We start from the raw sequence: 25,666 nt of genomic DNA, 5'->3' as shown, positions 1-25,666 counted from the left end.
GGGTTCTAGTAGTGAACCCCCAAATGGGGTTCATCCGGATTAAAATAATATTTTTTTTAATTTAAAAAAACATTTATTATAATAGAAAATACAATATATTACATATAATCTTAAAACATACAATAATTTATTACACATAATCTTAAAAACATACAATATTTGAAATAAAAAAAAAAACTTACCAAATTTAGTCCAGATATTTTCGATAAAAATCAAACCTCATCAATCTATTCCGGGCAAGAATAGTACTTACGACCGGATGCATCGGCTTGAAGCTTCACAATACGACCGCAGAAGCACTTATGCGGTATGCCATAAGTGGCATCAGCGTATGCCCAATCTGGGACCTCTTCTTCAGAAGATCCGCTGCTGTAGGATGGCATAATCCGTCGATAAACAAAACATGATCAATAACAACATCATCATCAATAACTACTTAATAACATCGACAATGGCAAAAGGCAAGATGATCAAATCATATAACATAAAACATACAAATGATAGATGGAAAGCACATATATCAAATAATATCACATATTATAAACACCAAATCATATCACCTATATGAATCATCCTCGATAAAGCATCTAAACCTAAACCTGAATGATGCAACTCACATAAATCAAATCAAATCACAAATTTGAACCAGCAAATCAAATTACATATATGAATCATCATCGATATACCCTCTAAACCATAACCTGAATGATGCAAATGGAAGAAACCATTAACCCATCGAATAAAAATTGAACAATTGAATCCACTCAACCATGCAAGCGAATTCATGAGGTAAAGCACAGGTATGTCATTGTAGTAACTCAATTGAAACCCCAAAATAAAGGCACTCAAAATTTCCCCAAATTTCTGAAAACCCTAATTTCATCGCATACAAATCCATCACATATTTCATCGACCATGCAATCCAAACCGAAATAGAGCTAAACCGAAACAAAAACCATGTTTTCTACCCAAATTGAAACCCCGAAAGAAAAGCCCCAAAATTTTTCTCCAATCTCAAAAACCCTAATTTCGTCGATTTGAAATTCACGGAAATCAGTCAAATACCATACGGAGAATCGATTACGGGTATCAAATAAGAGGCAAGCATCCGTTATCCACCCAAAATCCCAAAAAAAAATACCGATTTTGGATTTCAAGTTTTTCCCCAAAATATACGAAACCCTAATCCTGCAAATTCGTAAAAAATAAACCGAGAACTAAAGAACAGAGGATTACCTTGACGATGAGACGGAAGCGCGGTGCTAGGATTACCAACCCACCGGAAAATTTCGCCGGTTTGCACGGAATCGAAAGAATCCTCTTGAATCATCAGAGAAGGGAACACGAAAGAGCAAAAATATTGGAGAAAGAGAAATGAAATTTGGGCCGATCATTTTTTTTCCTCCCCCAAAATTACCCCAATTTTCCTCCAATCCTATACAACCACGTGGATAAGAGGTGGGTTCATCAGGTTCAACCAGATGAACCGATCCGTCGATAATGGGCTTTTTTCCTTTTTTTATTGTGATTTGCATATGATTTCGAGCACAAAATAGGGGATGAACCCCCACTGGACATGCTCTTAGGTCTCTTGTTTTAGGGATGATTCTAAATTTTTGGCCCATTTTTCATTTACTTTTTTCAATTTGCCTAAGAAATTGTGTTCTAAGACCATGTCCATCAGTAAACTCCTGAAGGAAGGGTTCATCAGAATATAATACTATTTTTTTGTTTTTTTTTTAAATTCAAAAATTATTGTTTTAGACCAATCAAGATGTGCCATGTGTGAAGAGACTGTCTCTTCAAATTCATCGGAAAAAACCCGGGTCATAAACCCCTATATTTTTTCTTATTTTTTTATTATATTTCGTTTTAGAATCTGTGTCATGAACTCCTCAAAAGCCTCTGATAGACATGCTCTAACCCTTTATGAACTTTTGATATACATGCTCTTATAACTAAGCTCTTGCCATAATATGCCTTAGCCTTTTATCAAACAAACAAACGTCTACCAAAGTACTAATACATTGATTTAGGGTATACAAACTTTGGAAACTGGCATATCAAACTATTTTATAAGTCTTTTACTAACAATTTTGAATCATAAATTCTGGCGACCGCAATAATATTTATTGTCTAATAGCAAAAAGAAAATGAATCATGTAATTAGATTCTATGCAATATAGTCAGATTTTCTTACATAAACTTGTGATATATAATTAACAGTCCACAGTTCTGACGTTAGTGTTAATTAATGGAGTATCTTATTAACTCTATAATATCTTAAGCCAACATGCTGAGTTGCTGACTTGTGTATTATAAAAAGGAGCAGGTAACTTTTAATTGTAAAAGTTCCACCGTATCAATAGAAATCTTCATAAAGCGAAACGGTCAGAAAATGTCCAATTATTGAAATAAAAAATAGCATTTCTTTATATAGAACATGAAATAAAATAAAATATTCCTTGATATACTAAAGTTTAAAGAGATTCAATTAATAGCATAGTAGTATTTATCGGATCTCAGTGGTAATAGCAATGTATATCTCATTGGTAAGAGCAATGCATTTAGAAATACAACCAACTTTCTCCAAAAAGATATGTTAAAGCTTAAATTCAAAATACAACTAACTATCCACGTACATAGTTCAATTCGATTTCCAATTTGATTTTAATTTACTTATGAAGCATAAAAACCAGATTGAAACAAATGATGTTTTTATAGCAAATTATGTGTTCCTATTCATCATCATGGTATCCGAGTCATGTTTCTCTCGATGGATATTATCCAAATAACATTTGGGCACTTCTTTTATTCATATGTTGATACATTAATTGACTTCGAAATAAAACAGTAGAATGCATCAGAAACTAGAAGCTCAAGTTAGTATTTTGTTTCATTCTACTTGCGCCGTTTCTCCAAAGGGCAAGAGAAGGCTACGAGTAAACAAAGAAGAACCATTGTTCGGAGCTGGTCGGAGTCCGAGAATATCTGCAACGACATTGTAGATCTGAACATTCTCGAACGACGGCACTTTCTTTCCTCTCCTAAACCTAGGACCATGTCCTATAAAGATTGATCTCATGGAGAAGAACATGTTGTCGTATCCATGATCCCCGTAACATTCGTGAGCGTCTGTTCTGTTCTGTCTAACTATAAGACCTTCTCCGACCATTCCTATGATCGGCGGAATCCGAGAACTCTCGGAATAATGAAGCCTTTCTGGTAGCTTCTCCTTCAAGTAAACCTGCAAAAACTCTCCGTTCTCTACTTTCCCTGAGCTCAATGCTTCGTTCATCTTGGCCACGACTTCTGCGTTCTTCTCTCCTGGATTCTTAACATCTTTGCCCCAGCGCGGATTCATCGCTAGCACCGGGCTATAAGCCTGGATCCAATCCGCAGGTATCTTGATCCAATCTGCTAAATCATCAATGTAAATCACTTTCTTGTCACAGTTAGTAACCATTCCGTGATCACCAAGCAATACCACATGAACATCACTAAACACTTTCCTCTTCTTCAATCCATTGATGACCCTACCGATCATTTTATCGACCTTGGCAACAGCCTCCGTGACCCGAGGATCATCGGGGCCATATTCATGACCCTGTATGTCTGGTTGGTCAAGATACAGAGCCATGAAATCCGGGATTTCAGTCTCGGGAAGATCAAGATAGCTCAAGATTGTATCAACTCTTTCTTCTAGAGGAACAGAAACGTTGTAAGGAGCTTTACAAAATCCTTTTGGGCAGGTCCAAGAGCCTTTGTGGACGTCAGCGCCTGGCCAAAAGTAAGTCGCAGCCTTGAGCCCTTGGTTCACGGCGGTTACCCACAACGGTTCACCTAACCACCATTTCGGGTCTAGGTTTCTGTTGAAGAGTTCCCCGGTTATCGGATCGGTAAATTTGTTCATGATAATACCGTGGTAAGCTGGGTAGAGTCCTGTGGCGATGGAGTTATGGTTTGGGAACGTCATGGTGGGAAAAACCGGGATTAAACCGGTCTGTGCTTCGGTTCCTCTCGAAATGAGCAGATCTATGTTTGGTGTCTCCGTCTTGAATTGGTAACCGAACCGGAAGCCGTCGCTGGAAATGAGTAGAACCACCGGTTTAGTGAGCTTCTTGGAGGGGTGGGGACTCCAGATGGGTGATGACGGAAAATTTGAATCATCGGCGGTGGCGGTGGCGGTGGCGGCTACGGCGAGGACGTTAAGAAAAAGGAGGGTTTGAGATAACCTGCACCAGGGATAACTGGTAAAACCAGACCGGCCAGGTTTATTTTTCGCCATTTAGAAAGAAAGTTTTGATGATGGGTTTAGCTCAACAACGTTCATGTTATTTATAAAGCGAGAAATTATTTCCTTGCTTAATATTTTTATAATTTGGATATTTTGGAATAAATTATGTATATCTCCGCGAACCCGGAGTTAAATCATATTATATGGTCTCATCTCAAAATACCACTCCATGTGACCAAAATTTAGATGTGTTTTGTCAGTCGAATTAACAACACTTAATATTTTCTCTTATTTTTAATTAGAGCTCGTTTTTCTTGCTCAATTAAATAACTATTTAAATCTCAAGCTAAAACACAAAATTAAAAGAACACAATTATCATTTATTATTCATGAATGCATGCGACTAAGAGCTTTTTAGCTTCCTTGATTCATTGTACTTCTCATGTTTCTTTAAAGGGCGAGAGAATGTTTCTCGTGAACAGAGAAGAACCATTGTTCGGAGCTGGTCGGAGGCCGAGAATCTCTGCAACTACATTGTAGATCTGAACATTCTCGAACGACGGCACTTTCTTTCCCCTCCTAAACCTAGGACCATGTCCTATAAAGATAGATCTCATGGAGAAGTATTTATTGTCGTATCCATGATCTCCGTAACATTCGTGAGCGTCTGTTCTGTTCTGTCTAACTATGAGACCTTCTCCGACCATTCCTACAATCGGCGGAATCCGGGAACTCTCGGAATAATGCAACCTTTTCGGTAACTTCTCCTTCAAGTAAACCTGCAAAAACTCTCCGTTCTCTACTTTCCCTGAGCTCAAAGCTTTGTTCATCTTGGCCACGACTTCTGCGTTCTTCTCACCTGGATTCTTGACATCTTTGCCCCACCGTGGATTCATTGCTAGCACCGGACTATAAGCGTCGATCCAATCCGCAGGTATCTTTATCGAATCTGCTAAGTCATCAATGTAAATTGTTTTCTTATCACAATTGGCCACCATTCCGTGATCACCAAGCAATATCACATGGACCTCATCGAAGATCTTCCTCTTCTTCAGACCCTGAATGACCCTACCGATCATTTTATCGACCTTTGAGACCGCAGATGTAACCCGAGGATCATCGGGGCCATACTCATGGCCCTCTTTGTCCGGTTGATCGAAGTATAGCATCAAGAAATCTGGTATTTCGCTCCCGGGAAGATCGAAATAGCTCAAGATCGTATCGACCCTTTCTTCGAAAGTGACAGAAGAATTGTAATGTGGACACAATCCTTTAGGGCAAGTCCAAGAACCTTTGGGAACTTCAGAGCCTGGCCAAAATAAAGTCACAGCCTTGCGACCTTGGTTTGCTGCGGTTACCCACAATGGCTCACCTAACCACCATTTCTGGTCTAGGCCTTTGTTGAACACTTCCCCGGTTATTGGATCGGTAAATTTGTTCATGATTATACCGTGGTAAGCCGGGTAGAGTCCGGTTGCGATAGAGTAGTGATTTGGGAATGTCATCGAGGGGAAAACCGGGATTAAACCGGATTTGGCTTCGGTTCCTCCGGAGATGAGAAGGTCGATGTTAGGTGTGTCGGTTTTAAATTGGTAACCGAACCGGAATCCGTCGCAAGAAATCATTAGAACCACCGGTTTGTTGAGCTTCTTGAAGGGCCGAGGACGCCCGGTTTTGGACGAAGGAGAATCCACACCCTTTGTAGCGGCGGCTGCGGCCAAGGTGGCGGCTACAATGAGAAGACTAAGAAAGGTGAGAGAGAGTTTGGGAGACAGAAGATGTTTGGTTTTTGCCATTGGAAAGAACGTTTGTGATGATGATGGTTCTCTTGCAATTCATGTTATTTATAGAACGAGCAAATGTTCTTTTCCGTTTATTTATTATTTTGCTTTTCTGTTGATAAAACAAATTAAAAGAAAATAATACTAAATACCGTTTGAAGCCTTGAAGTGTCTCCATATAATAATTTATATACTAGGTATATATATATATATATAAATATCATTACATCTATGTATATATGGTTTCAATTTCAGAATATGAAACAAAGATGCCTAGATTTATAGTTTAGCTAGTACATACAGAAATACAGTACGTTGAGGGTCGAGTTGTGGGATCTTAAAAGATAACTAAATCGTCACTAATACAATATTTATTTAAAACATGTCATAATTAATATAAATATCACATCCAGCAAAAAAATAAATCCATTGATATCATTAATGATGGAAATATCATTATTGATTCTATTCTTTTAGTTAAAAGAGTAGACTAAAATTCATATTTAATTGAACCGAACAATTTAACTAAAACGGACAAACATCTTTTTATTGAGTGACATTAAATAGTACCAGCAAATTTGGAGTTTTAAAGTATTTTCCAAAACTTGGAGGCAAGTTGTGAATATGGTTTTACAGTAAAATTACAACTGCCTTTAATAATTACATTTTTTTGTTTCTTTTGTTTTTGGAACTTGGTGCCTTGGTGGCAGTTACATTGTTACGACAAGAACACTACTGTATCTGCATGCATGGTCCAAATGCGGGATAACCATTGATATCTGATCTTACCGTCTAGATTTCACTCACGTTTTTATCACGAGAAAGTATCCTTTCGTGGTAGGCTCTACCTCTGCGGAATGATTGGTTGTGTTTGACATGGAGTCTAAATGTTGATAAGCCAGCACATGCGTTCGAGTTTTGTAATTTCGGGGGTACTATATCTTTAGATAAGGCAATAGTTACTATGATTCTTTTAACCTTCAGAAAATATATTCTCTCGGTCCTGACGGTATAGTATTTGATATGCCGTTTCAGTCTCTTCCATCTCCTTTTTTTTTTTTTTCTTTTTTCGACTACCCAAATATTACATTATTGTTGGCTGGGCCGAGAACAGTTTTAGGGGCCGTCCTCAACCGACTCGGTATGATCGATGTGGGTGAATATTTGTCCTCTTACTTAGGCTCCTTTTGCAAGACTGTCTGCTCGGACATTTTCACTTCTCGGGATATGGGAAATGACGAAATCTGAGAAGCTCTCACGAAGGATGCGTAAGTTTTCTAACTCGGACGAAAAAAACGGCCAATCAGATGGGGATTCGGTCATATTCACTAGATCGGAACAGTCGGTCAGAAAAAACACCGATGTTATGTGCCATTCACTCAAACTTGACTCGGCACAATTATACAACAAAAAATACAATTATACAAAAAAAAAAACACCGATGTTATGTGTCTCTTCCATCTCCTTCAATACAATTATACAACAAAAAAATTGACTCGGCACATCGTTACGCGGCCAATGTGGTGCAAGTCACGTAACTACATCTATAATAGATGATCTATACGGGAAAATAGTAAGAACTGGTAAGCATGGTAACTATATCAACAAATTTGAAAATTGGGAAGGGATGTGATATAACTCTGTCGTTAGTGACCAATTGAAATCGATAGAACGTATCAATTAACAAGAGCTTTTTTTCTATTAGAATGCAAAATTTTGACCAGATATAATAATTAGATAAGGAAATCAAGCGCATAATATATATATAAAAAAACTCAAAGAAGACTAAATGGATCCGTTAAAAGGTTGTACTAGTTAACCACCAAAATTCTCAGAACAAAAAAAAATACAGGTCATGACGAAACCTGAAGGAAAAGTGTTATGAATGTTGCAAGGCCTTAAAGGTGTTGAAACTAGCTACTGCCGTGGAAACAAAGAGAAGCTGACAAGCTGAAGAGGCAAATTTATGGCGTGTTATTTACTTCTTCTCTGGTCTTAGAACTAAACTCTGTTTTTCTCTTCCTCATCCTCACTAATGATAAAACAAAAACCCTGAAGATTTTTTGAAAATATGAAAGTATTATTGCGAAAATATTATAGATCAAAACAGAAAATATGAAGAGCTTTCGAAAATATGAAGGTATCAATCTTAGAACCCTCCTCCTCTTCCCAAGGTAACTTCCTATGGCATTTTCTTGGAAACCATATACTCTATCCAATGTTCATCCGTTTTTTTAAATTTAAATGTGGATCCTTGGTGATTTTGGATCCGTGAATGTTTTAATTTTGTTGCTTTGAAGAAGACATTTTTGATGAAAAGAAAGTAACTTTGTGTGATAAGTTGTTTCTTTATCTATGTCTAGGATCGAGTTCATGGAGAACCATTTGTTGCAAACCCATCGAAAGATGCTGAAATGGACAAGATCTTGAGATCTATGCAGGTGAAATATGATGACTTCAATCAATTGTTGTCCGACAGTTCTGGAACGCCAGTAGGCTTATTTGCTGCAAGCAAACAAAGAATCTTCTTTACCAGATCCTTTTCCGTAATCTTCATGTCTACCACATTAATAGCTAGACTTGAGTGTGTATTATTTAGTGCTAGTGTTTTGTCATATGTAGAGCAATAGCCTTCCACACAGTGTTTCCTTTTGCAATCAAATAACGAACACTGATTTTCATACTTGAAAAGAGGGAGATTTTCCTGAGTTTATTACCGATGGAATGATAGCAGCAGCATCGATAGCTTGATCTGAAATGATTGCAGCAGCATCGGTAGCTGGAATGATAGTAGCAGCAGCATCGGTAGCTTGATCTGGTATGATTGCAGCTTGCTATATTTAACCTCATCCTTTACAAAGAATACCTTGTGAGAGATGCATTCTATAGAATCATTGTCATATACATCTTGCAAATTAATTGGAAATCCCAAATCTCTCTGTCCTTAAGCCATCTGTTTGTGCATCTTTTGTGCAACTATGAGCCATAGTAAAATTGCTACATGCGTTTTCTACAGCAATCCCACCTAGAGCATTGCTGCTCTTGTACTGATGTAAAAACTATATGATAAGAGGATCATTAGATATTTGCCTTATCTCCTATATGAGTTTCAAATTCAGAATATTAAACCTATATTCAAAGTATATATAGCTAGTATATAGAGAAATACAGTACGTTGAGATGTGGAATCTTAGAAAGATAAGTCGTCACTAATACAATATTTATTTAAAATGTCATAATTAATATAGTACAACATCTAGCAAAAAAGTATACTAAATTATTACCCTTATTTAGTTGTACCGAACTTTATTTAACTAAAATGGACAAACTTACATCTTTTTATCGACTGACAAGAATAGTACCAGCAAATTTTGAGTTTTAAAGTATTTTCCAAAACATTGAGGGAAGTTCTGATTTGTGAATATGATTTACATTAAAAAAACAACTATACCTTTAATAATTCAGTACCATAGTCGGTGGCAGTTACATTTTTTGTTTTTCTATTTTTTTCTTGGAACGTGGTGGCAATTGCATTGTTACGACTAAGAACATTACTGCATCTGCATGGTCCAAATTCGGGAGAGCCATTGATATCTGATCTTACGGTGTAGATTTAATCCACGTTTTATCACGAGACACTATCCTTTCGTGGTGGGCTCTTCCTATGCGAGATGATTGGCTGTGTTTGATATGGGATCTGAATGTGGATAAAGCCAGCACACGCTTTCGAGTTTTGTAAGTTTTGGGGAACTATGTTTGGAGATAAATTAACAATACAGTTACTATATTTCTTTTATACTCAGAAAAGATATTTAATAATTAAAACCATAGAGTTGGGTATATATAGTTGAATGGGCAAGTAACAACAACAGTTAAGTCTCTCGGTCCTGACGGTAAAGTACTTGATATGCCTTTTCAGTCTCTTCTCCTTCAATACAACAAAGATTGACTGGGCACATCGTTAAGCCGCTAACGTTCTAAGTATATATGACTCATCGACCAAAATCAATTTTTTTGTTGCTAGGATTGATAGTATGAGAAGATATTTCACGAGAAACTTCTAGGATAGTTAGCCACACGCTTTCAACTTAATCAGTGGCTAGATTAACCAACAACTTCTTTCCGAACGTATTTGTGTTAAACCTATGCCTTACGATCCCAACTCCTATACTTAGCCATTTAGAATAACCTTATATTAAAAGGAAAAACATTTATACATTACAATCAGTAACACTAAAATTTTATCATTTATTTTATAATCAGATTTTACATTTGGTATAGAAATCTTTGCAAAATGTATGATTGTATATATACACAAATCCCTCAATATTGTGTAGTTAGAATGTTAGAAACCGGATTGTCCAAACAAATCGGTTAATCATACTTTCATAAATTTATAAATTTATTCCAAAATCTAGTTATAAATCAATGAAAGAACAAGAGAGGACGTAGAACATTAAAAAACTTCAAAGAAGACTAAAATCCGTTAAAAGCTTGTACTAACCACCAAAATTCTCATTAAAAAAAAAATTACGGGTCATGACGAAACCTGAAGGAAGAGTGTTATGAATGTTGCAAGGCCTTAAAGATGTTGAAAGTAGCAACTGCCGTGGAAACAAAGAGAAGCTGATAAGCTGAAGAGGCAAATTTATGGCGTGTTGTTTATTACTTCTTCTCTAGTCTGAGAAGAGAACTAAACTATGTTTTTTCTCTTCCTCATCCTTCACTAATGATAAAACAAAAATCCTGAAGAGTTTTTGAAAATATGAAGGTATAATTCCGAAAATACTATAGATCAAAACAGAAAGCGGGAAAATCGGATGGAGAGCTTTTGAAAATATGAAGGTATCAATCTTAGATCACGGATTGAGAATGATCCATCATCACTCCCTGAAGCCAACATGCAACTAGCAAAGCCTATTTGACAAAGCGAAAAATAAAAACCGAAATCGATCGAAGACAATCATCGGTTAAAATAAGTGTTCTTTTTTTTTATACTGAGAAATTATCAGAATGTATATTATGTGCTTTGAAATATACCTAGTACTTGGCATCTACGGTATCAATGATGATCTCATCATCTCACGTGCTTATATAACATAAAATAGAAAAGACGTTCATAGTCGGGTTCCCTGATAATATATGAGATTGAAAATAATTCTTCTTTCTAGCTTGTTATTCATGTTTGGTTTTTTTTTAAAGGTTCTTTATGTTTCTCATTATATCTCTCAAAATTATGTTTGTAACTGAGAACATCCTAAACCAAAACCTAGAGTAACCCCCGAGATTTATAGGAATCCGAATTTTCTTTCCATATATTCATACATAGTAGGATACGAACTCAGATTACTAGTGTTCTTTTGCTAGAGGTTAAGGGAGTTTATGCGCTTTGATTTCCTGTTTTGGAGGAAACCAGCAAGAAAATAGGATATGAACAAGGATTTCCGTCAACAACCACACAAAAAAAAATTCTGGAAATAATGATTTTTTTCCTTTTATTTTATCTAATTTCTTAGACTTTCTGGGAAAAGTTCCGATTGTTATTGAGGACTCTCCGAGCCTTATGAAACCAACGGGCTCAAAAATGTAGCCCAAACGAAATGCTGAAGAAACATTTTATTTTTCTCCAAAATTTTGGAAAAAATGATGGTACATATAAAATTTCATTATTTGACTTAATGTTGGTAAATGATTTTAACTTTGCAGTTTTTATTTTTATAAATAAGTCATGATCGACAAGGATTTGTAGTCTGGTTTATGTTAGTGACGTGTTGTCACAATTTGAGTGTAAATCTGCATAAAATCTGCATAGTGATGTTGATAAAAAAAAAAACAAAAGTCAAGATCAGATGTCATAGCTATATATGATATTGACAAAGAAATTGATTAAAGTAAGATAATTGTTATTTATTGGTAAATGATAGTGATTCTTTATGCTACAATTAATAGCTTAACCAATAGATTTACTTGTAACAATCATTAATCGTAGGATAAACTGGATATGGTGTCCATCTCATGATTACGACCATAAATCTATCGGATAGAGATTAAAGTTTAAGGTTACAGGTAGACCGGTTAGGTTGGACGAGTTTCAGATAGCTAAATCATGCTTCAATTTTCGAAGTACACAAATTTCCTTACTTTTTTTTTTTAATTATCTGGAGAAAAAAGAAAAAAAACAAAAGAATGATAATTTAGAAGGATTTTTGAGTTTTTTACTTCTTTTTTTACCCTAATATTATTGAAACTCGTGGAATAAAATATTTCTTTGAATTCGATCATTAATTTGTGAAATGATAGTATTGCTGAGTGTAAATCGCATAAAAATCTTATAGATACGCAGAGTTGTTTGGAATCCACATTTTTTAGCCAAAAATATCTTTTAGTCTTATAAACTACTACACTACTATGAATTTTCTAATTGAGTCTCGAATGTTTAAATGAGTGCCTTCAGTTGTTCTAGAATCGTGATCAACAAAACGAAACAATTGAGACTTGGCTAATGATTGAATCTTTTATGTAAAGCTATCTTGGGGGAGTACAAATAACTAATGTACCATGATTCACGAGGTCATTGGCTTTAATGATTTCATGAATTTGATGATTGTATGAATCATATTTTGCCATATGGCACTTAACCATGGAAAAAAGTGGACATTTGATTTACACTATTCTTTCAGAAGAATATATGTATATATATATATATATATATATATATATATATACAAATGGTGTTTTTTGTAGTGATACTTTTTCTCTTCTTCTTTTTTTCCACGTTGTAGTGATGTTTAACGAAACATCTATAAAGATGCATAGATAACAAATACAAATAAAACACCATGATTAAAATCTATGTGCATCGTTGGTCATGAGAGTATTGTTATGTACATTCCCAACTAACTATTTCTTTTTCGGTATAGCCAATCAGATTCATAACAAAACATTTGCTTTATCTTGTTTTCTTTGGATTACCATGGGACGAAAATGAAAAGGGACCATGAAACCAAAATTGGAAAATGACAGATCCAAGAAAGATATTAATTCGTATCAACCTTTTGAATTTTAGTGAAGGGACAGACGGATGCAAAGAAGCCCTGTAAGCCATCACATTTGGCCGTTGATGCATTTCAAAACATATTGGACACTGTTTTAGTCATCAGTTTGGTTCACTTTGAGCAAAATTTTTTTAAAAAAAAGTTTACAAAACTAAACGACCAAAGACCTATATATTGCTAGCTAGATCCCTAGATTCCTTCTTGGCACATTTTATTTTCTTTACTTTTCTTTTGTCAATTTTTTTTCTTGAACATCTTGGGTATGTTTTTAAAGAGATATATGTGTGTGTGTTCATTTAAAAAAGGTCCACTTTGTAGAACATAATAATAACCAAAACTTTATAAAGGAAAAACAACCAAAAGAATTTTGGATACCAATGAGATAATTTACTTAATTCACATATATTATCCCCAAGTTCATCATCATAGCCAATCAAAAATATATCAAAACCCCAAAACTTTAAAAAAAAAATAATATATTGATCATGCTAAGGATGATGGGAAAAAAGAATAAATTGTAAGCATTCTTTCGACCTCTTTTCTTGTAATAATAACTTTTGTTGTTTACTTAAGCCTTCATCTTGTGGTTGAATTGGTAAAATATGATATAATATATATATATATATATATATGTTACAGAAAATAACTAATAAAATTCGAGTTTCCTACAGTAATTCGTATGGGCTTTGGTTTAATTTTTAGATGATTAAATAGGTTTTATCATATTAAATTAGTATTATATTGTAAAAAGGCAATAAAAATGAGAATCATTGCAGCTTCGGAAAATGATTATGTTAGAACAAAAGTAAGAGCTAGACAGTAAAAAATCGACAGATAGCAAAGACACAAAAGTTACTCTTTGATGGGTTGTAATTGCAATTTTATCATAATATTCAAAAACATAAATGATTTTTCAATTTTGTTGATTACTAATGATTAGATATTCCTCATGATATTTGGAAAAGAAAAGAAATAAATTCCTCATGATCGGATGTTTTCATTTGTAGTTTTGTGATGATGGAAAACAATACATATTAGGTGAAACATCTTCTTTCACTAATTAGCTCATTTGATTTTATGTTTTTATTCTATTTCACTATTTATTCTTTTTTATTCCATCAACTCATATGTTGCAACCAAATTGGTCAAAAAGCTCAGGCAAATCTTTTTGTGAATGTGAAGTATCGTTAATTATTCCTTTCGTTTTCCTCTTTCCCAAATTGATTGGTGTTCAGGTTATTTATATAAATGGATTATTTAACCATAAAAATTAAGTGACAAATACAATAATATTTTTATGTAAGTGACTTCTTATTTAAACACAGAAGCGATTAAAAATATGTAGGTGGTTAATAAGAGAAGTTTGAGACATTAGGGAATGAATAAAAGAGAGAAATGAGCAAAATGATAATTTGATGGACCACTTTGGCTCGTCCAATATGGACAGAAGAACCTTGAAGCGTCTTCATTCATACCTAAGAGAGAAAGGGTTAATTGAAGTTAATACGTGTGTTGGATAAATTAAGGACGGCTGAAATATATGATAAACGGCCATTTATGTACCTTGACGTTAAGACAGAGTTATTTTACATGATAACACTAAATCTTTGAAATAAAGTACTCATTTAAAATCATGTTATTTGGAATACGTTGGTGTTTAATAGGTAAATGTATAGTTATCACTTATCAGGATTACTGGCATGTGATGTGAGGAAGAAACAATGTTAACAAATCGCCTTCAAGTTTCCTGATCAGTAAAGAAGTTAACGTTAAGTAATTTCGTTGGAGATCTAGAGTCACCAATCAGCAGATTTCGGTTTTGATTCCAGATTATTGGAGTAGTTATGGACCAATCTAAAATATCGTGTAATTTTTTCTGTATAAAACATTATAAAAACAAATAAGAAAGTTATCATATTTAGTTAACCAGCAATTAACATGAGTCATTTCACTTCACTTTTTAAAATGATAATATTGTTTTTATCTTCTGTTGTGATTGGCCAATTGGTTGATGACCTCCGTTCTCATAGACTAAAGAAAGAAAAAAAGTGATTTCACAAAAAAAAAAAGTGTGATAGCTTAGGGTGCAGCATTCGCCTTTCACTATATAATATATTTATTTACGTTTATTATATATTTATTTTAATTTTACTAATTTGGAAAAAGACAGGAAGTGGGCCATTCTTGTTTTCTTTAGAAATAGAAAGCAAATCAAATTGTTTCACAATAATAGAGTGGAGTCCAATTGAATAATGATAGCTTTCTTTGATTTGACCATACAAAAAATAAACATTTTGGAACAAAAACATCAGAAAAATACCAATCAAACATTATTATTATAAAAAATAATTTGGATTAAAAATTCTGGATTTGCCGAATCTTTATTACAACTTAACGAGTTATAACAACTGTATACAATTTTAAAATTTACTATATTAAAAACCTTTAAATTCCCTTGTAAATAAATAACTATAACATTTGACTTTCCAAAAATTTTGGCAGATATTATTACCTTGTTTAAATTATATCCAAAAATTTTGGAGCAAATAAGGTTAGATCTCATGTATTTTGACTATCCTTAGCAGGCTATCTCCAATCATAGCACCAAATTTGGTATCATGAATAGTGTAAAATTTGGTGTAAAAGTGAATAGTGTTTTTTTTTTCATCTCCAACCACAACACCAAATTTCACACTAAAAACAATATTTTATATTATTATATTATTAAATTTAAAATTTTCTTTATTTTTCATAATTTTGATGAGTACTAATTATTCATAAAATAGATTATCTAGTAATTTTATGTTGAAATGTTTAATTAAACTTGATTATGAATTTTTAATCTTAATTTATTTACATATTAATAACAAAATTTTGTTCAATTCTAAATTATAAGAATGGATCATGCACTCCTAAAATCAATATAATTTAATTAACTAATAAACAATAATAATAATATGAGTAAATAGAAAAGATAATATTTTATGTTTGGTGTTGTGATTTGGTGCAACACTATTCACAAAACACAAAAATGATAATTTGGTGCAACATTTGGAGAAGAATCAACACCAAATTTGGTGTTTTGGTGCATGGTTGGAAATGCTTTTAGCACCAAAATTTCGTTTTAAAAAAGATACAGTACTAGCCATCAAAACATAGTATCTGCCAAAAAATACAGATTTGTTTCCCCCAAAAACACCAAATCTTTGTTGATTCGATCATGTGCTATTTTTTTCCTCACATGATTGAAAGGGAGAATTATTGATTATATATGATGGACTATCTGGAATAATCATAATTATAGCTCATGTAGAAACCAGAATGCAACTGTTGCAAAATAGACTATACCTTGGATGTGATTAAGATGTGATTTTGGATAAATTTTGTTAAGTTTATTATATTTTTCTATTCGAAATTAGTTAAAATAAAATCCGAGTCCTAGAAAACCAAATGAAAAAAAAAACATCAAGACAAAATTATAAGATATATCCAACCATGTCGGGAAAATATAATATGTGCACACAGGCAATATACTTGACTGTTCCTATATAATAAATCAAAGTTTGCATTTTAGTGATTAAAGTTGTTTCGTTCGTTGATTGATGTCGAGATTAAAGATTCCTTTCGTTGTCTTCTAAACTTGTTCAGTTGATGGTGATATATAACCTCTTAGTTTAGTTTTGATTTTGGTCTAAAATAGCCAGCTACCGAAACAATTTTTGTTAAGAAACATCTTATTTATGAGTTTTCGGGACCGTGTTCGAATCCAAATTTCAGATAACATAAAATATGTGATATTATAAATCAACAAACCATGTACCCTTCTTGTGAAGAAATGTCAGATGTACAATATTAAAATTAATTCCCACTTGAGTAGTTGATATTTTGTTATAAAACACATGGGATTTTGGTATCTTTTTTCTAAATTGGATACAGCATGTCACAACCAAGATCTCGATGTGTTATGTGAGCAGGTTAACTGTTGTAGTCATTAGTTTCTCAATAAAATCTGTATTTCTTCAAAGAAATAGATCATGTGAATTCTATGAAATGCTTTATAAAAAACATTAATGAGTGGAAAACACGATTTGAAATTTCCTGTGTAATAAAAATATTTTCGTATATGAATTATTTTACTGTCTTATAGGTAGGTTAGAATTTGGTTTGACCCTAGAAAAAATGTTAGGATTTGGTAGACAGAATCTACAACAGATTTTTCATGTTTTCTTGAATTTCATAACAGTTTTTTACTAGAAGAAAAAACCTTCAATCCCATTTTATTTGCTTAGATAATATTTATGTTTGTTAAAACATCGAATGTGTTTTATAAAGAATCATTCTAATTTTTTATTTTCAGTATAGAGGATAGAAATGGAATTCTAATTCTATTCTTACAAACATAAATTTATTTATTAAAGTAATTTATCAAAGAGTTACTTGATAAACAGTAGCGTATTAATGTAAAAACTGATGTAGTATTATTTTTCTAATGTAAATAATAAAATGAGATTAGAAGAGTCATGTTGCACAAAAAAAAAAAGATTAAAAGAGTCATGAAATAATTGAAATTAAAGATATACATATGGAAAGAAATTGGTAAATTAAACCCTACCACTACCACTTGTTCATTACACATTGTACATAACTGTTGAATCAAATCAATTGATTTGGGAACCAATATGAAGATGATCATGACCATTCATCTCTCTATATTTTTATTACTTTTTCTTCTCAATATATGTTGATGCCTTAGTGTAGGACCATGATGCATACTCCTGCATATATGATAATTTTGTATATGTGAGCATAAAGTTAGTACTAAGCCTCGTGTAAATTATAAGACTTGTCCATATGACACAAGACTCTCGATGTTTTAATATATGATTTATGTTATAGAGCTTGTCGTCGTGACAAGTAGCAATGTAACAATAGCTTCCATCACTCAAATTTATACATAAATCTTACTGTAGTCTCAACTATTAAACCAAGTCCATGAGCGTACAATGGTTGATAATTCATCATGTGTAAATAGGTTTTCTATAAAAAGAAAAAAGAGGCTACATAAAATGTATAAATGCTCATATATGGCTGGGTTTGCAAGCTGGAAACTAGGCGGGATCGGCGGATCCTGTCCATCAAAGTGCCACCACACAAAATAAAACTTAAGAATCTCTTAGGGTTGTTTGTATATATATATAGGTGGGGAGCATCCTAAGTATTTTCTTTTGTTCCTTTCCTCTTCCGATTTCGACCTATTTTCTTGAAAGAAAGCAGCATTTGCTGTATAGTGTAACTCATCACTTTGACTTTAATATTGAAAATAAAATTTCGATTTAAGTCATAGTCATCCAATTATTCATTCTTTCGGTTTTTATGAAATTGGAAGGTATAGTTTAGTAAATTACCAAAATAAGGCGATAATATTTTGGTTCATCGATTTTTCTTATAAATATTTTCCACAAATAATTTGATGATACCATGTGTACGAGTGAAACCCACAAATAAATAAGTTTGTGACAAGGGAATTTATTGAATTCTAAAAGAATAAAAAGAAAAAATAGTACTATAGTGACTAGCGAGGAACAAACAAAGATGTAATTCCATCATATATATTTATACAGTATCTTGCTTTCTTTTAAAACTTTCTTTTCGTTTCTTTAATATCCTTTTGTCCCCTGGAACTCATTGACGAAGAAATTCGGAAATATGCTTTTTTAGATTGGAATGTGGTTGTAAACTTATTTAGAAAAAGTAAAACAGGAAGAATAAAAAAAAACAAACTGAAAGTAAACAAAACAAAAAAAAATTAAAAAAATCTTACATATCTAATTAAGCTTCTCTAAACACAGTGAGCCCCCCCAAAAAAAGGAAAACATATTCTTAGAATTAACACTCAAAAATCACATTTGTAATGCTTGAGAAGCCTACTGGCTTCCCTTAAACCACTAAAGTAAGCACCATGAGTTGTGGAATAATGGGTTCTATGTGTTGCTTCCCCTGCAAACATGACTTGAAGCTCATGAACCTTGGCTTGGTCATGACCATTGACCTGACCACCCTTCTTGTGAATCTTTGGCAATGGCTCAGCCATGGCGTCTAGGTCATCCCCGCTTGATCCAACCGCGACATACGAGTACGAACCGCGAAACAGAGGATCACTTCCCCATTTGCTCTTCAAGACCTTTTTGATTTTCATGACTTCATCATCATTCAAAGAGCCATTGATCAAGGGCTTTGGAGTTTTTGCGGTGTCTTTCTTCACTTCCTTGCCTGTCAAGCAAGAGACAGTGGTCACGACACCGTCTATGATCTCCTCATCGGTTAGTTTCTCAAGCTCGAGAGCTTCTTTGCCTGCAAACCAAGAAAGCAAGACCTTTGAATTGCTGTGGATTGGGGTTATGGTCGCAGTTCTTCTCATCCACCACGGGATTTTGACAAACCTAAACTCAGAATCCTCACGGTCAAACACGAGTTGCAGAGATGGGAAGTCTCTCTGAGACATTTCTACAAACAACTTGTTGACAACTCCGTAGCCTAGCCTTTTAATGGCGTCGGATTTGAAATCAGGCAAGGGAGGATTAAACAATCCTCCTTCTCCTTCTTCATCATTACTCTCAATCCCTGCTTTAAGAACCCCTAAAGAGACAGTGACAATAACATGATCTGCAAAAACTATAGACCCATCTGAGAAATGCAGCTTCACAGGACGATTACTATCGTCTTCTTCGTTGCTCTGCCACTCGATCTTCGTGACCCTTCGATTCAATTGGATAAGACCTTGAGGGAGAACAGAGGCCAAATGATGGATAACGCTGAGATAGCCTTTGGCTATGGTGATTTCTTCGCCTGGAAACATCTGGTACTCACTCTCCGCCGCGAAATCGAGCGTCGAGAGATCATCTGCGGATGTGTAAGTCCTCTGTGTGTTGCTAAGCATCGTGAAAATGGCTTCTTCAAGCGACTTTCTGCTCCATTTTCCATAACCTTTGACTCCATTTTCTCCAACATTGCTGATTGAATCCCAGTAAGCATCGAACCCAGATTTCAGGAACGACCCGACGCTACTTCCATTGAAACCATCACGGGAAGAGCAAAACCTAGTGGCAGTTTCGTGAATATCAGCCAAGTAGCCGGAATCGCCGTCGATTTGAGAGATCTCTTTCCCCTGAGCCAACTCCATGAGAGCATTGAACAATCCGGAGATGGGTTCGACAATCGAGGGCTCAATCTCGAACCCTCCTTCCGCGAATGTCCTGGCTTTATCAATGGTTGAATCCATACATTCCCATGGCTCGTCGGAGACCAGAGAACCCGTCTCCTTGGCGATTCTATACACAGGGCTTCCACCAATCCCGTGGATCCACGTGGCACCCATCTCAATCTTCTCGGCGGAGAACTCGGAGGTGTTGATCCTCCCGCCGATTCTAGAGCCGCCCTCTACGACGGAGAGCTCGAACATGTTGCTGGAGCTCGTGTAGAGCTTGTTCGCCGCCGTGAGACCAGCCATTCCAGCTCCGATTATCACAATTCTCGGTTTCTTCGCCATAGCCACTGCGAATCTCTCTGTGTCGGTGTCTACGCTTCGATGAAAAGGGAAGAAAAAGGAGAGATTTTTTGGGTGTGAAGTGTATTTTGGGGATTAGGGGAGGAGACGCAGGGAGGTGAATGAATGGGAGAGATTACTTTGGCAGAACATTTATAAGGGAGAGAGAGTGTGTTAGCGAGTGGGGAGATTTTACTTTTGTTAATATTTTTTTATCATAAAAAATGATTATTCGAAATTTCTTAGATGAATTATAATTTTGAATTATTATTTTCCTGGTTTGTCAAATTTTGTTTTTAATAGAAAATATACAGTACTATAAAATTTCTATATTGTTATCAATTTATATAACAAAATATCATTTAATCTGTGATCGAAAAACATTTGAATATAAAAAAGAAATTAATATTTTACATTACATTAATTTTAGTGAAATTTTTCTCTTTTATACATAGAGAGACTTTAGTTAATATTCATTGTTGATTCTAGAAATATGATCAGGTGAGCAGTTACATATGACAATGTCGGTAGTTTTATTATTTGCTCACATTTATGATGATCTTTTTACTTATTTATTTATCAATTTTCCTTTAAAATACATATTTTGACTCGTCATTCATTGACAATTGATAATGATTCGTTATATGTAAAAAAATTGCTTATAATTATTTAACAAAATTGTTCTAAAAATAGTATTAACATTAAGTTTTTTTTCAAAAAACATAGCACATGCACTAGAATTAAAATTTAGAAAATAGTACAAATACTAAAGTAAAAATATAATGATGCCAAATAAATTAAAATTAAAAGTATAACATTATGGTTGACTTTTCTATTTTTCATTTAAATTTTAGTTTTTCTCATTAAAAATATGTACTTGAATTTATTATCAGAAATGGAGATTAGTGATGCTAAGTTTGGAACAAAAACTTAAAAGTGTGTTATTTTAGACAATTACCTTTTTAATATTATATGTGTAATTATTAATTTTAACTGACCACGTAAATTGATGATTAGCATCAGAAGCTGTGTGAGTCTAGTTAATTTTCGAGTAAGCACTGTTTTTTTGCCAGCATCCACTAAATACTGTTTAAATAAAATAAAAGAAACCAAATTATTAGCATCAGTATCATCAGTACAACACACATGTCCAAAGATATATATATGTCAATTAGATTTCAAGTCACCTCAAAGCTCACCTATCCTCTCAGGCTCGCACAGACTAATGGGTTTATCAATAAAAATAAAAAATCTATTCACTAATTAATTTATATCATTTAAATCTCTGCCATAGCTTTTTTCATTATACTCCTATTTGATCTAGGAAAGACACACATTAATAAATATGTGAGCGCAGAACACTATCCGGATCCTAATATGGATTCTCCAAGTATCTAACTTGGATCTCGGATCATAATTTTAACCTTATTGAATACTGATGAAAGGATTTGCATGTTGTGCAACATGCTTCAAACGTACCAACAACGTGTCGCTGTTTATACTTGTGTTTACATATGTCTCCTTTTTTTTCGTTAGCTACACATCTCTGTTTGTTCAAAAAAAACAAACAACACATATCTGTCTTTTGTTTTTCTATATCTTTGCACACGATTTGAGATACAATTCTCTTTGTTTACTACACTAATTTTGACCTATATTCAATTATTGAAATATATCTAATAGTATCTAAAATTTGAATAGTTTTTGATAAAAAATAGTTTGTGCTATGGTGGTGTTAGATATTTCAATAATTGAATATATGACAAAATTTATTTACGTTCATGCTTATAACTTATAAGACATTAAAGTAATTCCAACCATTCCGACCACAGTTATATCCGTAAGTATAGGTCCACCTAGTTGATAAATTGGATATTTTTTAGGTGAATATCGAATAGGAATAGTAGTTATTCCTCTTTCGTTTATTCCTATAATTAGTAATATCGTATTAAGAATCTGAAAATTCAATGTTGATAACTTGACATAACACAACCATTGTTTATCACAACTACACGTGTTATTAACAAAGAACATGTTAACTTAAACCGTTTCTTTTGTTAAAGATTTTACTTGAACCATGATTATATTATTTTACATAATTATGCTATTTGTATAAATCACAAGTGTCTTTAAGCAACTTTCCAATGGTTTTCAAATAAAAGCTCTCCATATTGTCAGTCATTTGGCAAATTCACAAAAAGAAGAAACGGATTATTTAAACAAACAAATTAAAGTGAGGAAAACTAATAGAAAGAAATGATAATATTTGGAAAGAGAGATATCACATGTAAGAAGGAAAGATGACAGAGGTAGGGCCTACGAGATGCAAACTATGAGTCAGTGGTACTGATCCACCTTTGATTGGATACCTATTTTGATAAACGTAACCATCATTGTGTGTCATCACTCTAATGTAATTGTATTAGACCTTTTTTATATATCAACTGTATATCGTTTATATTTGATTTACACATGCTTACATGCATGCAGCTATTGAGAGTCTTTTTTTTTTGTTTTTAACGTCATAACGCAGCTATTTGACACAGTTATTCCAATTTCTCAGATCCTGATAAAAAAAATGTATGAGAAAAGGCGTATAACGATACAAAATAAAATAAAATGATTAATTTGCCTAATGTATATCATTAAAAACAAGATTTTCTGTAGTTATTTAATTTTTATTAAAATAAATTCGAAGGTGGCGAACAAATGATTCATATACATATGTAACTTAAATAAATATCGTTATAATATATCTTGTTTTTCAAACTAATTGTGATGTATATGGAGATGTTTTAAAAAAGGAACTATTTATATCATCCCAATATGTATGTGGATTTTTTGGTAGTCCATCATGAAACGAAAAGAAGAAGAGAAAACCTTAAAATATAAAATTAACGAAGGAAAACGATGACCAATACATTATAAATTAAAAAAAAAATATTAGTTATATTCATAACGTTTAAAGCGTAAGTCACCTTTCAAAAAACTATTATTGTTTGCTTGATTTTATTTTTAGGTCAAATACTATTGTCTGAAAGTTAAATTTTAAATATATTAAATTGACACGATAATTTTTTTTATTTAAAACAAATATATACTTATATATATAGTGGAAATTATAAAGACGCCATTGACATACAAAGAAAAAGACGTTAAATATGTTTTGCTTTTGCTTTTTACCCTTAGTATTTGTAGGCAATCATCATAACACTAATACACGATGAACAATTGATCCCTTAGCGAATATCTTCATGAAGAAATGTTCTTTAACGAAGATTTTTCCTTTTAGATCGATCAAATTATGCAACTTTTTCTTTTGATGAAGATATTGTTGCAGATTTATCTTACTTTAGTTGAAATTTATTATATCAAACTTTGCACTATACACCAGAAATGGATCTTCATCAAAGGTAGTGCAGATCCGTAAGCTATCATATCGCTTACTTATAAAAATCAGAAAATGACCTATTATTAGAAAAGTATATATTTAGTATCAAGACTTAACTGATAGCTATAAAAGATATATTGAAATAATCGATACGCATTATTCTTTCTTTTTTGCTAAACGATATGCATTACTTCTACGTAAAATCCACAATAATACTAAATATGTTGTGACCCAACATAAATAAATTCTTGATGTGTATAATAACTAAAAAAATGAAAGCATAAAGACAAAATCTTGCGAAGGCTTTTGTCGGTTGCGATGATTTGCGCATCCCGAAGGAGCTCTCTGGCTCTCCGAGATCAGCTTTGAGTTCTAAAATAATACATATATAAGTATTATTAGTTATGCGTGATCTCTATGTACTTTTGATGTACACAAAATCATAATCATTATTTAATAAATAATAATTGTACTATAAAACAGGATATATATCATTGACATGAATTGCCTCTTTCGATATATTCGATACAAAAAGAGCAACCTCCACCGTTATTATTGGGAAAAAAAGTTGCGGAAAACAGAAGGAAAACGAGTTCCACAGGATTTATATGCACAAATGATCAAGGAACAAATAACAAGGTCCAAAATAACAATACAAGGCTAGTCAAAAAAAAAAAAAATCTTGCAAATCATTCTAAGAATAAAGATATAATCTAGATTATGTAGATAAATGCGAAAGGGACACTTGGAATGTCACATTATATACGCAGATACATATTGTTTGTGTAGATATACAAATGTAGGTGGGAGGAAAGTCAAAATCTTGAGCTCCAAAATTCTAGCTACAATACTATGGTATTTCCCGTGACCCAAGGACTTTTCCTTGATCTTCGAAGCTTGAAAATGACACACTCGAAGGTTGTCACGTGTTTCATACTCATACATTTAATATGCAAACCATAGATGCATTGTATTCATTTATATAGTAACAACTAACAATACTATCACTCCCTAAAAGCTTTGCATTATAAACAAGCTTTACGCTTAATTGGTTCACCACACACACACTTTCTTAAGATCACCCGCTTGACGGGTTTCAATGGCGCATAAATTATTAATCGGTGGAGGGGCGGTAACAAGAATGTTGAAACAATGAAACAGAGAAAGAGACAAAACAAGGGGGGTTAATGGTTATAAAAGAACATAACATTGAACAATGGACATATAGTTCTTGAGCCCCAACTTTGTCTCCTCGCTTCCAAACAAATAGTTTGGTACATTCACATACACATACAAAACTCAAGACGTGTTTTTGTGTATGTATGTGTTTGTATGCGTCGACAACCAAGGTTTTTTGTTTGGTTATAGCTAAATTGAATCAATGATAAGAATCCAACAAAACCTATAGAAGCTATGTGATGGTCTTGGGTCTATGAATGAGTAGTGTACTTAATGTTCAGATAAGTCAAAAAAAAACCATGAAAGGCTCAGTACTAACACCTTTGGAAATGTTTTTAAACTCGAGAGAGAGAGAGAGAGAGAGATAGAGAGAGAGAGAGAGAGAGAGAGAGATAGAGATAGATAGAAACTATACACCCATCCAGCCACTTATCTCTTACCATTTCTCCTTTTTCTCTCCCTTCCCTTTTTTACACCTCT

General features: G+C 33.4%; 3 protein-coding genes and 1 long non-coding RNA gene across 4 annotated transcripts; 1 reads left to right on the top strand and 3 right to left on the bottom strand.

The window, feature by feature from the left end:
* Window positions 1-2,436: 2,436 nt before the first annotated feature.
* Window positions 2,437-4,462, bottom strand: LOC18031134 (ectonucleotide pyrophosphatase/phosphodiesterase family member 3). Its single transcript, XM_006412755.2, has one exon. The coding sequence runs from the start codon at window positions 4,286-4,288 to the stop codon at window positions 2,897-2,899; it is 1,392 nt and encodes a 463-aa protein (XP_006412818.1). The 5' UTR covers window positions 4,289-4,462; the 3' UTR covers window positions 2,437-2,896.
* Window positions 4,463-4,596: 134 nt separating this feature from the next.
* Window positions 4,597-6,049, bottom strand: LOC18031133 (ectonucleotide pyrophosphatase/phosphodiesterase family member 3). Its single transcript, XM_006412754.2, has one exon. It carries the CDS (start codon window positions 6,031-6,033, stop codon window positions 4,678-4,680), a length of 1,356 nt encoding a protein of 451 aa, XP_006412817.1. The 5' UTR covers window positions 6,034-6,049; the 3' UTR covers window positions 4,597-4,677.
* Window positions 6,050-7,811: 1,762 nt separating this feature from the next.
* On the top strand, window positions 7,812-8,701 carry LOC112082234. The gene is made up of 2 exons (XR_002896892.1): window positions 7,812-8,192; window positions 8,382-8,701. It is a non-coding gene; the product is annotated as an uncharacterized LOC112082234 (long non-coding RNA).
* A 10,069-nt stretch (window positions 8,702-18,770) lies between these two features.
* Window positions 18,771-20,713, bottom strand: LOC18031132 (probable polyamine oxidase 5). Its single transcript, XM_006412753.2, has one exon. It carries the CDS (start codon window positions 20,617-20,619, stop codon window positions 18,967-18,969), a length of 1,653 nt encoding a protein of 550 aa, XP_006412816.1. The 5' UTR covers window positions 20,620-20,713; the 3' UTR covers window positions 18,771-18,966.
* Window positions 20,714-25,666: the final 4,953 nt, after the last annotated feature.

Source organism: Eutrema salsugineum, unplaced genomic scaffold, assembly GCF_000478725.1.
Source record: "Eutrema salsugineum unplaced genomic scaffold, Eutsalg1_0 scaffold_1, whole genome shotgun sequence".
NCBI lineage: Eukaryota > Viridiplantae > Streptophyta > Magnoliopsida > Brassicales > Brassicaceae > Eutrema > Eutrema salsugineum.
The sequence above is the reverse complement of the archived record's forward strand: the minus strand, read 5'-3'. Positions and strand labels throughout refer to the sequence as shown.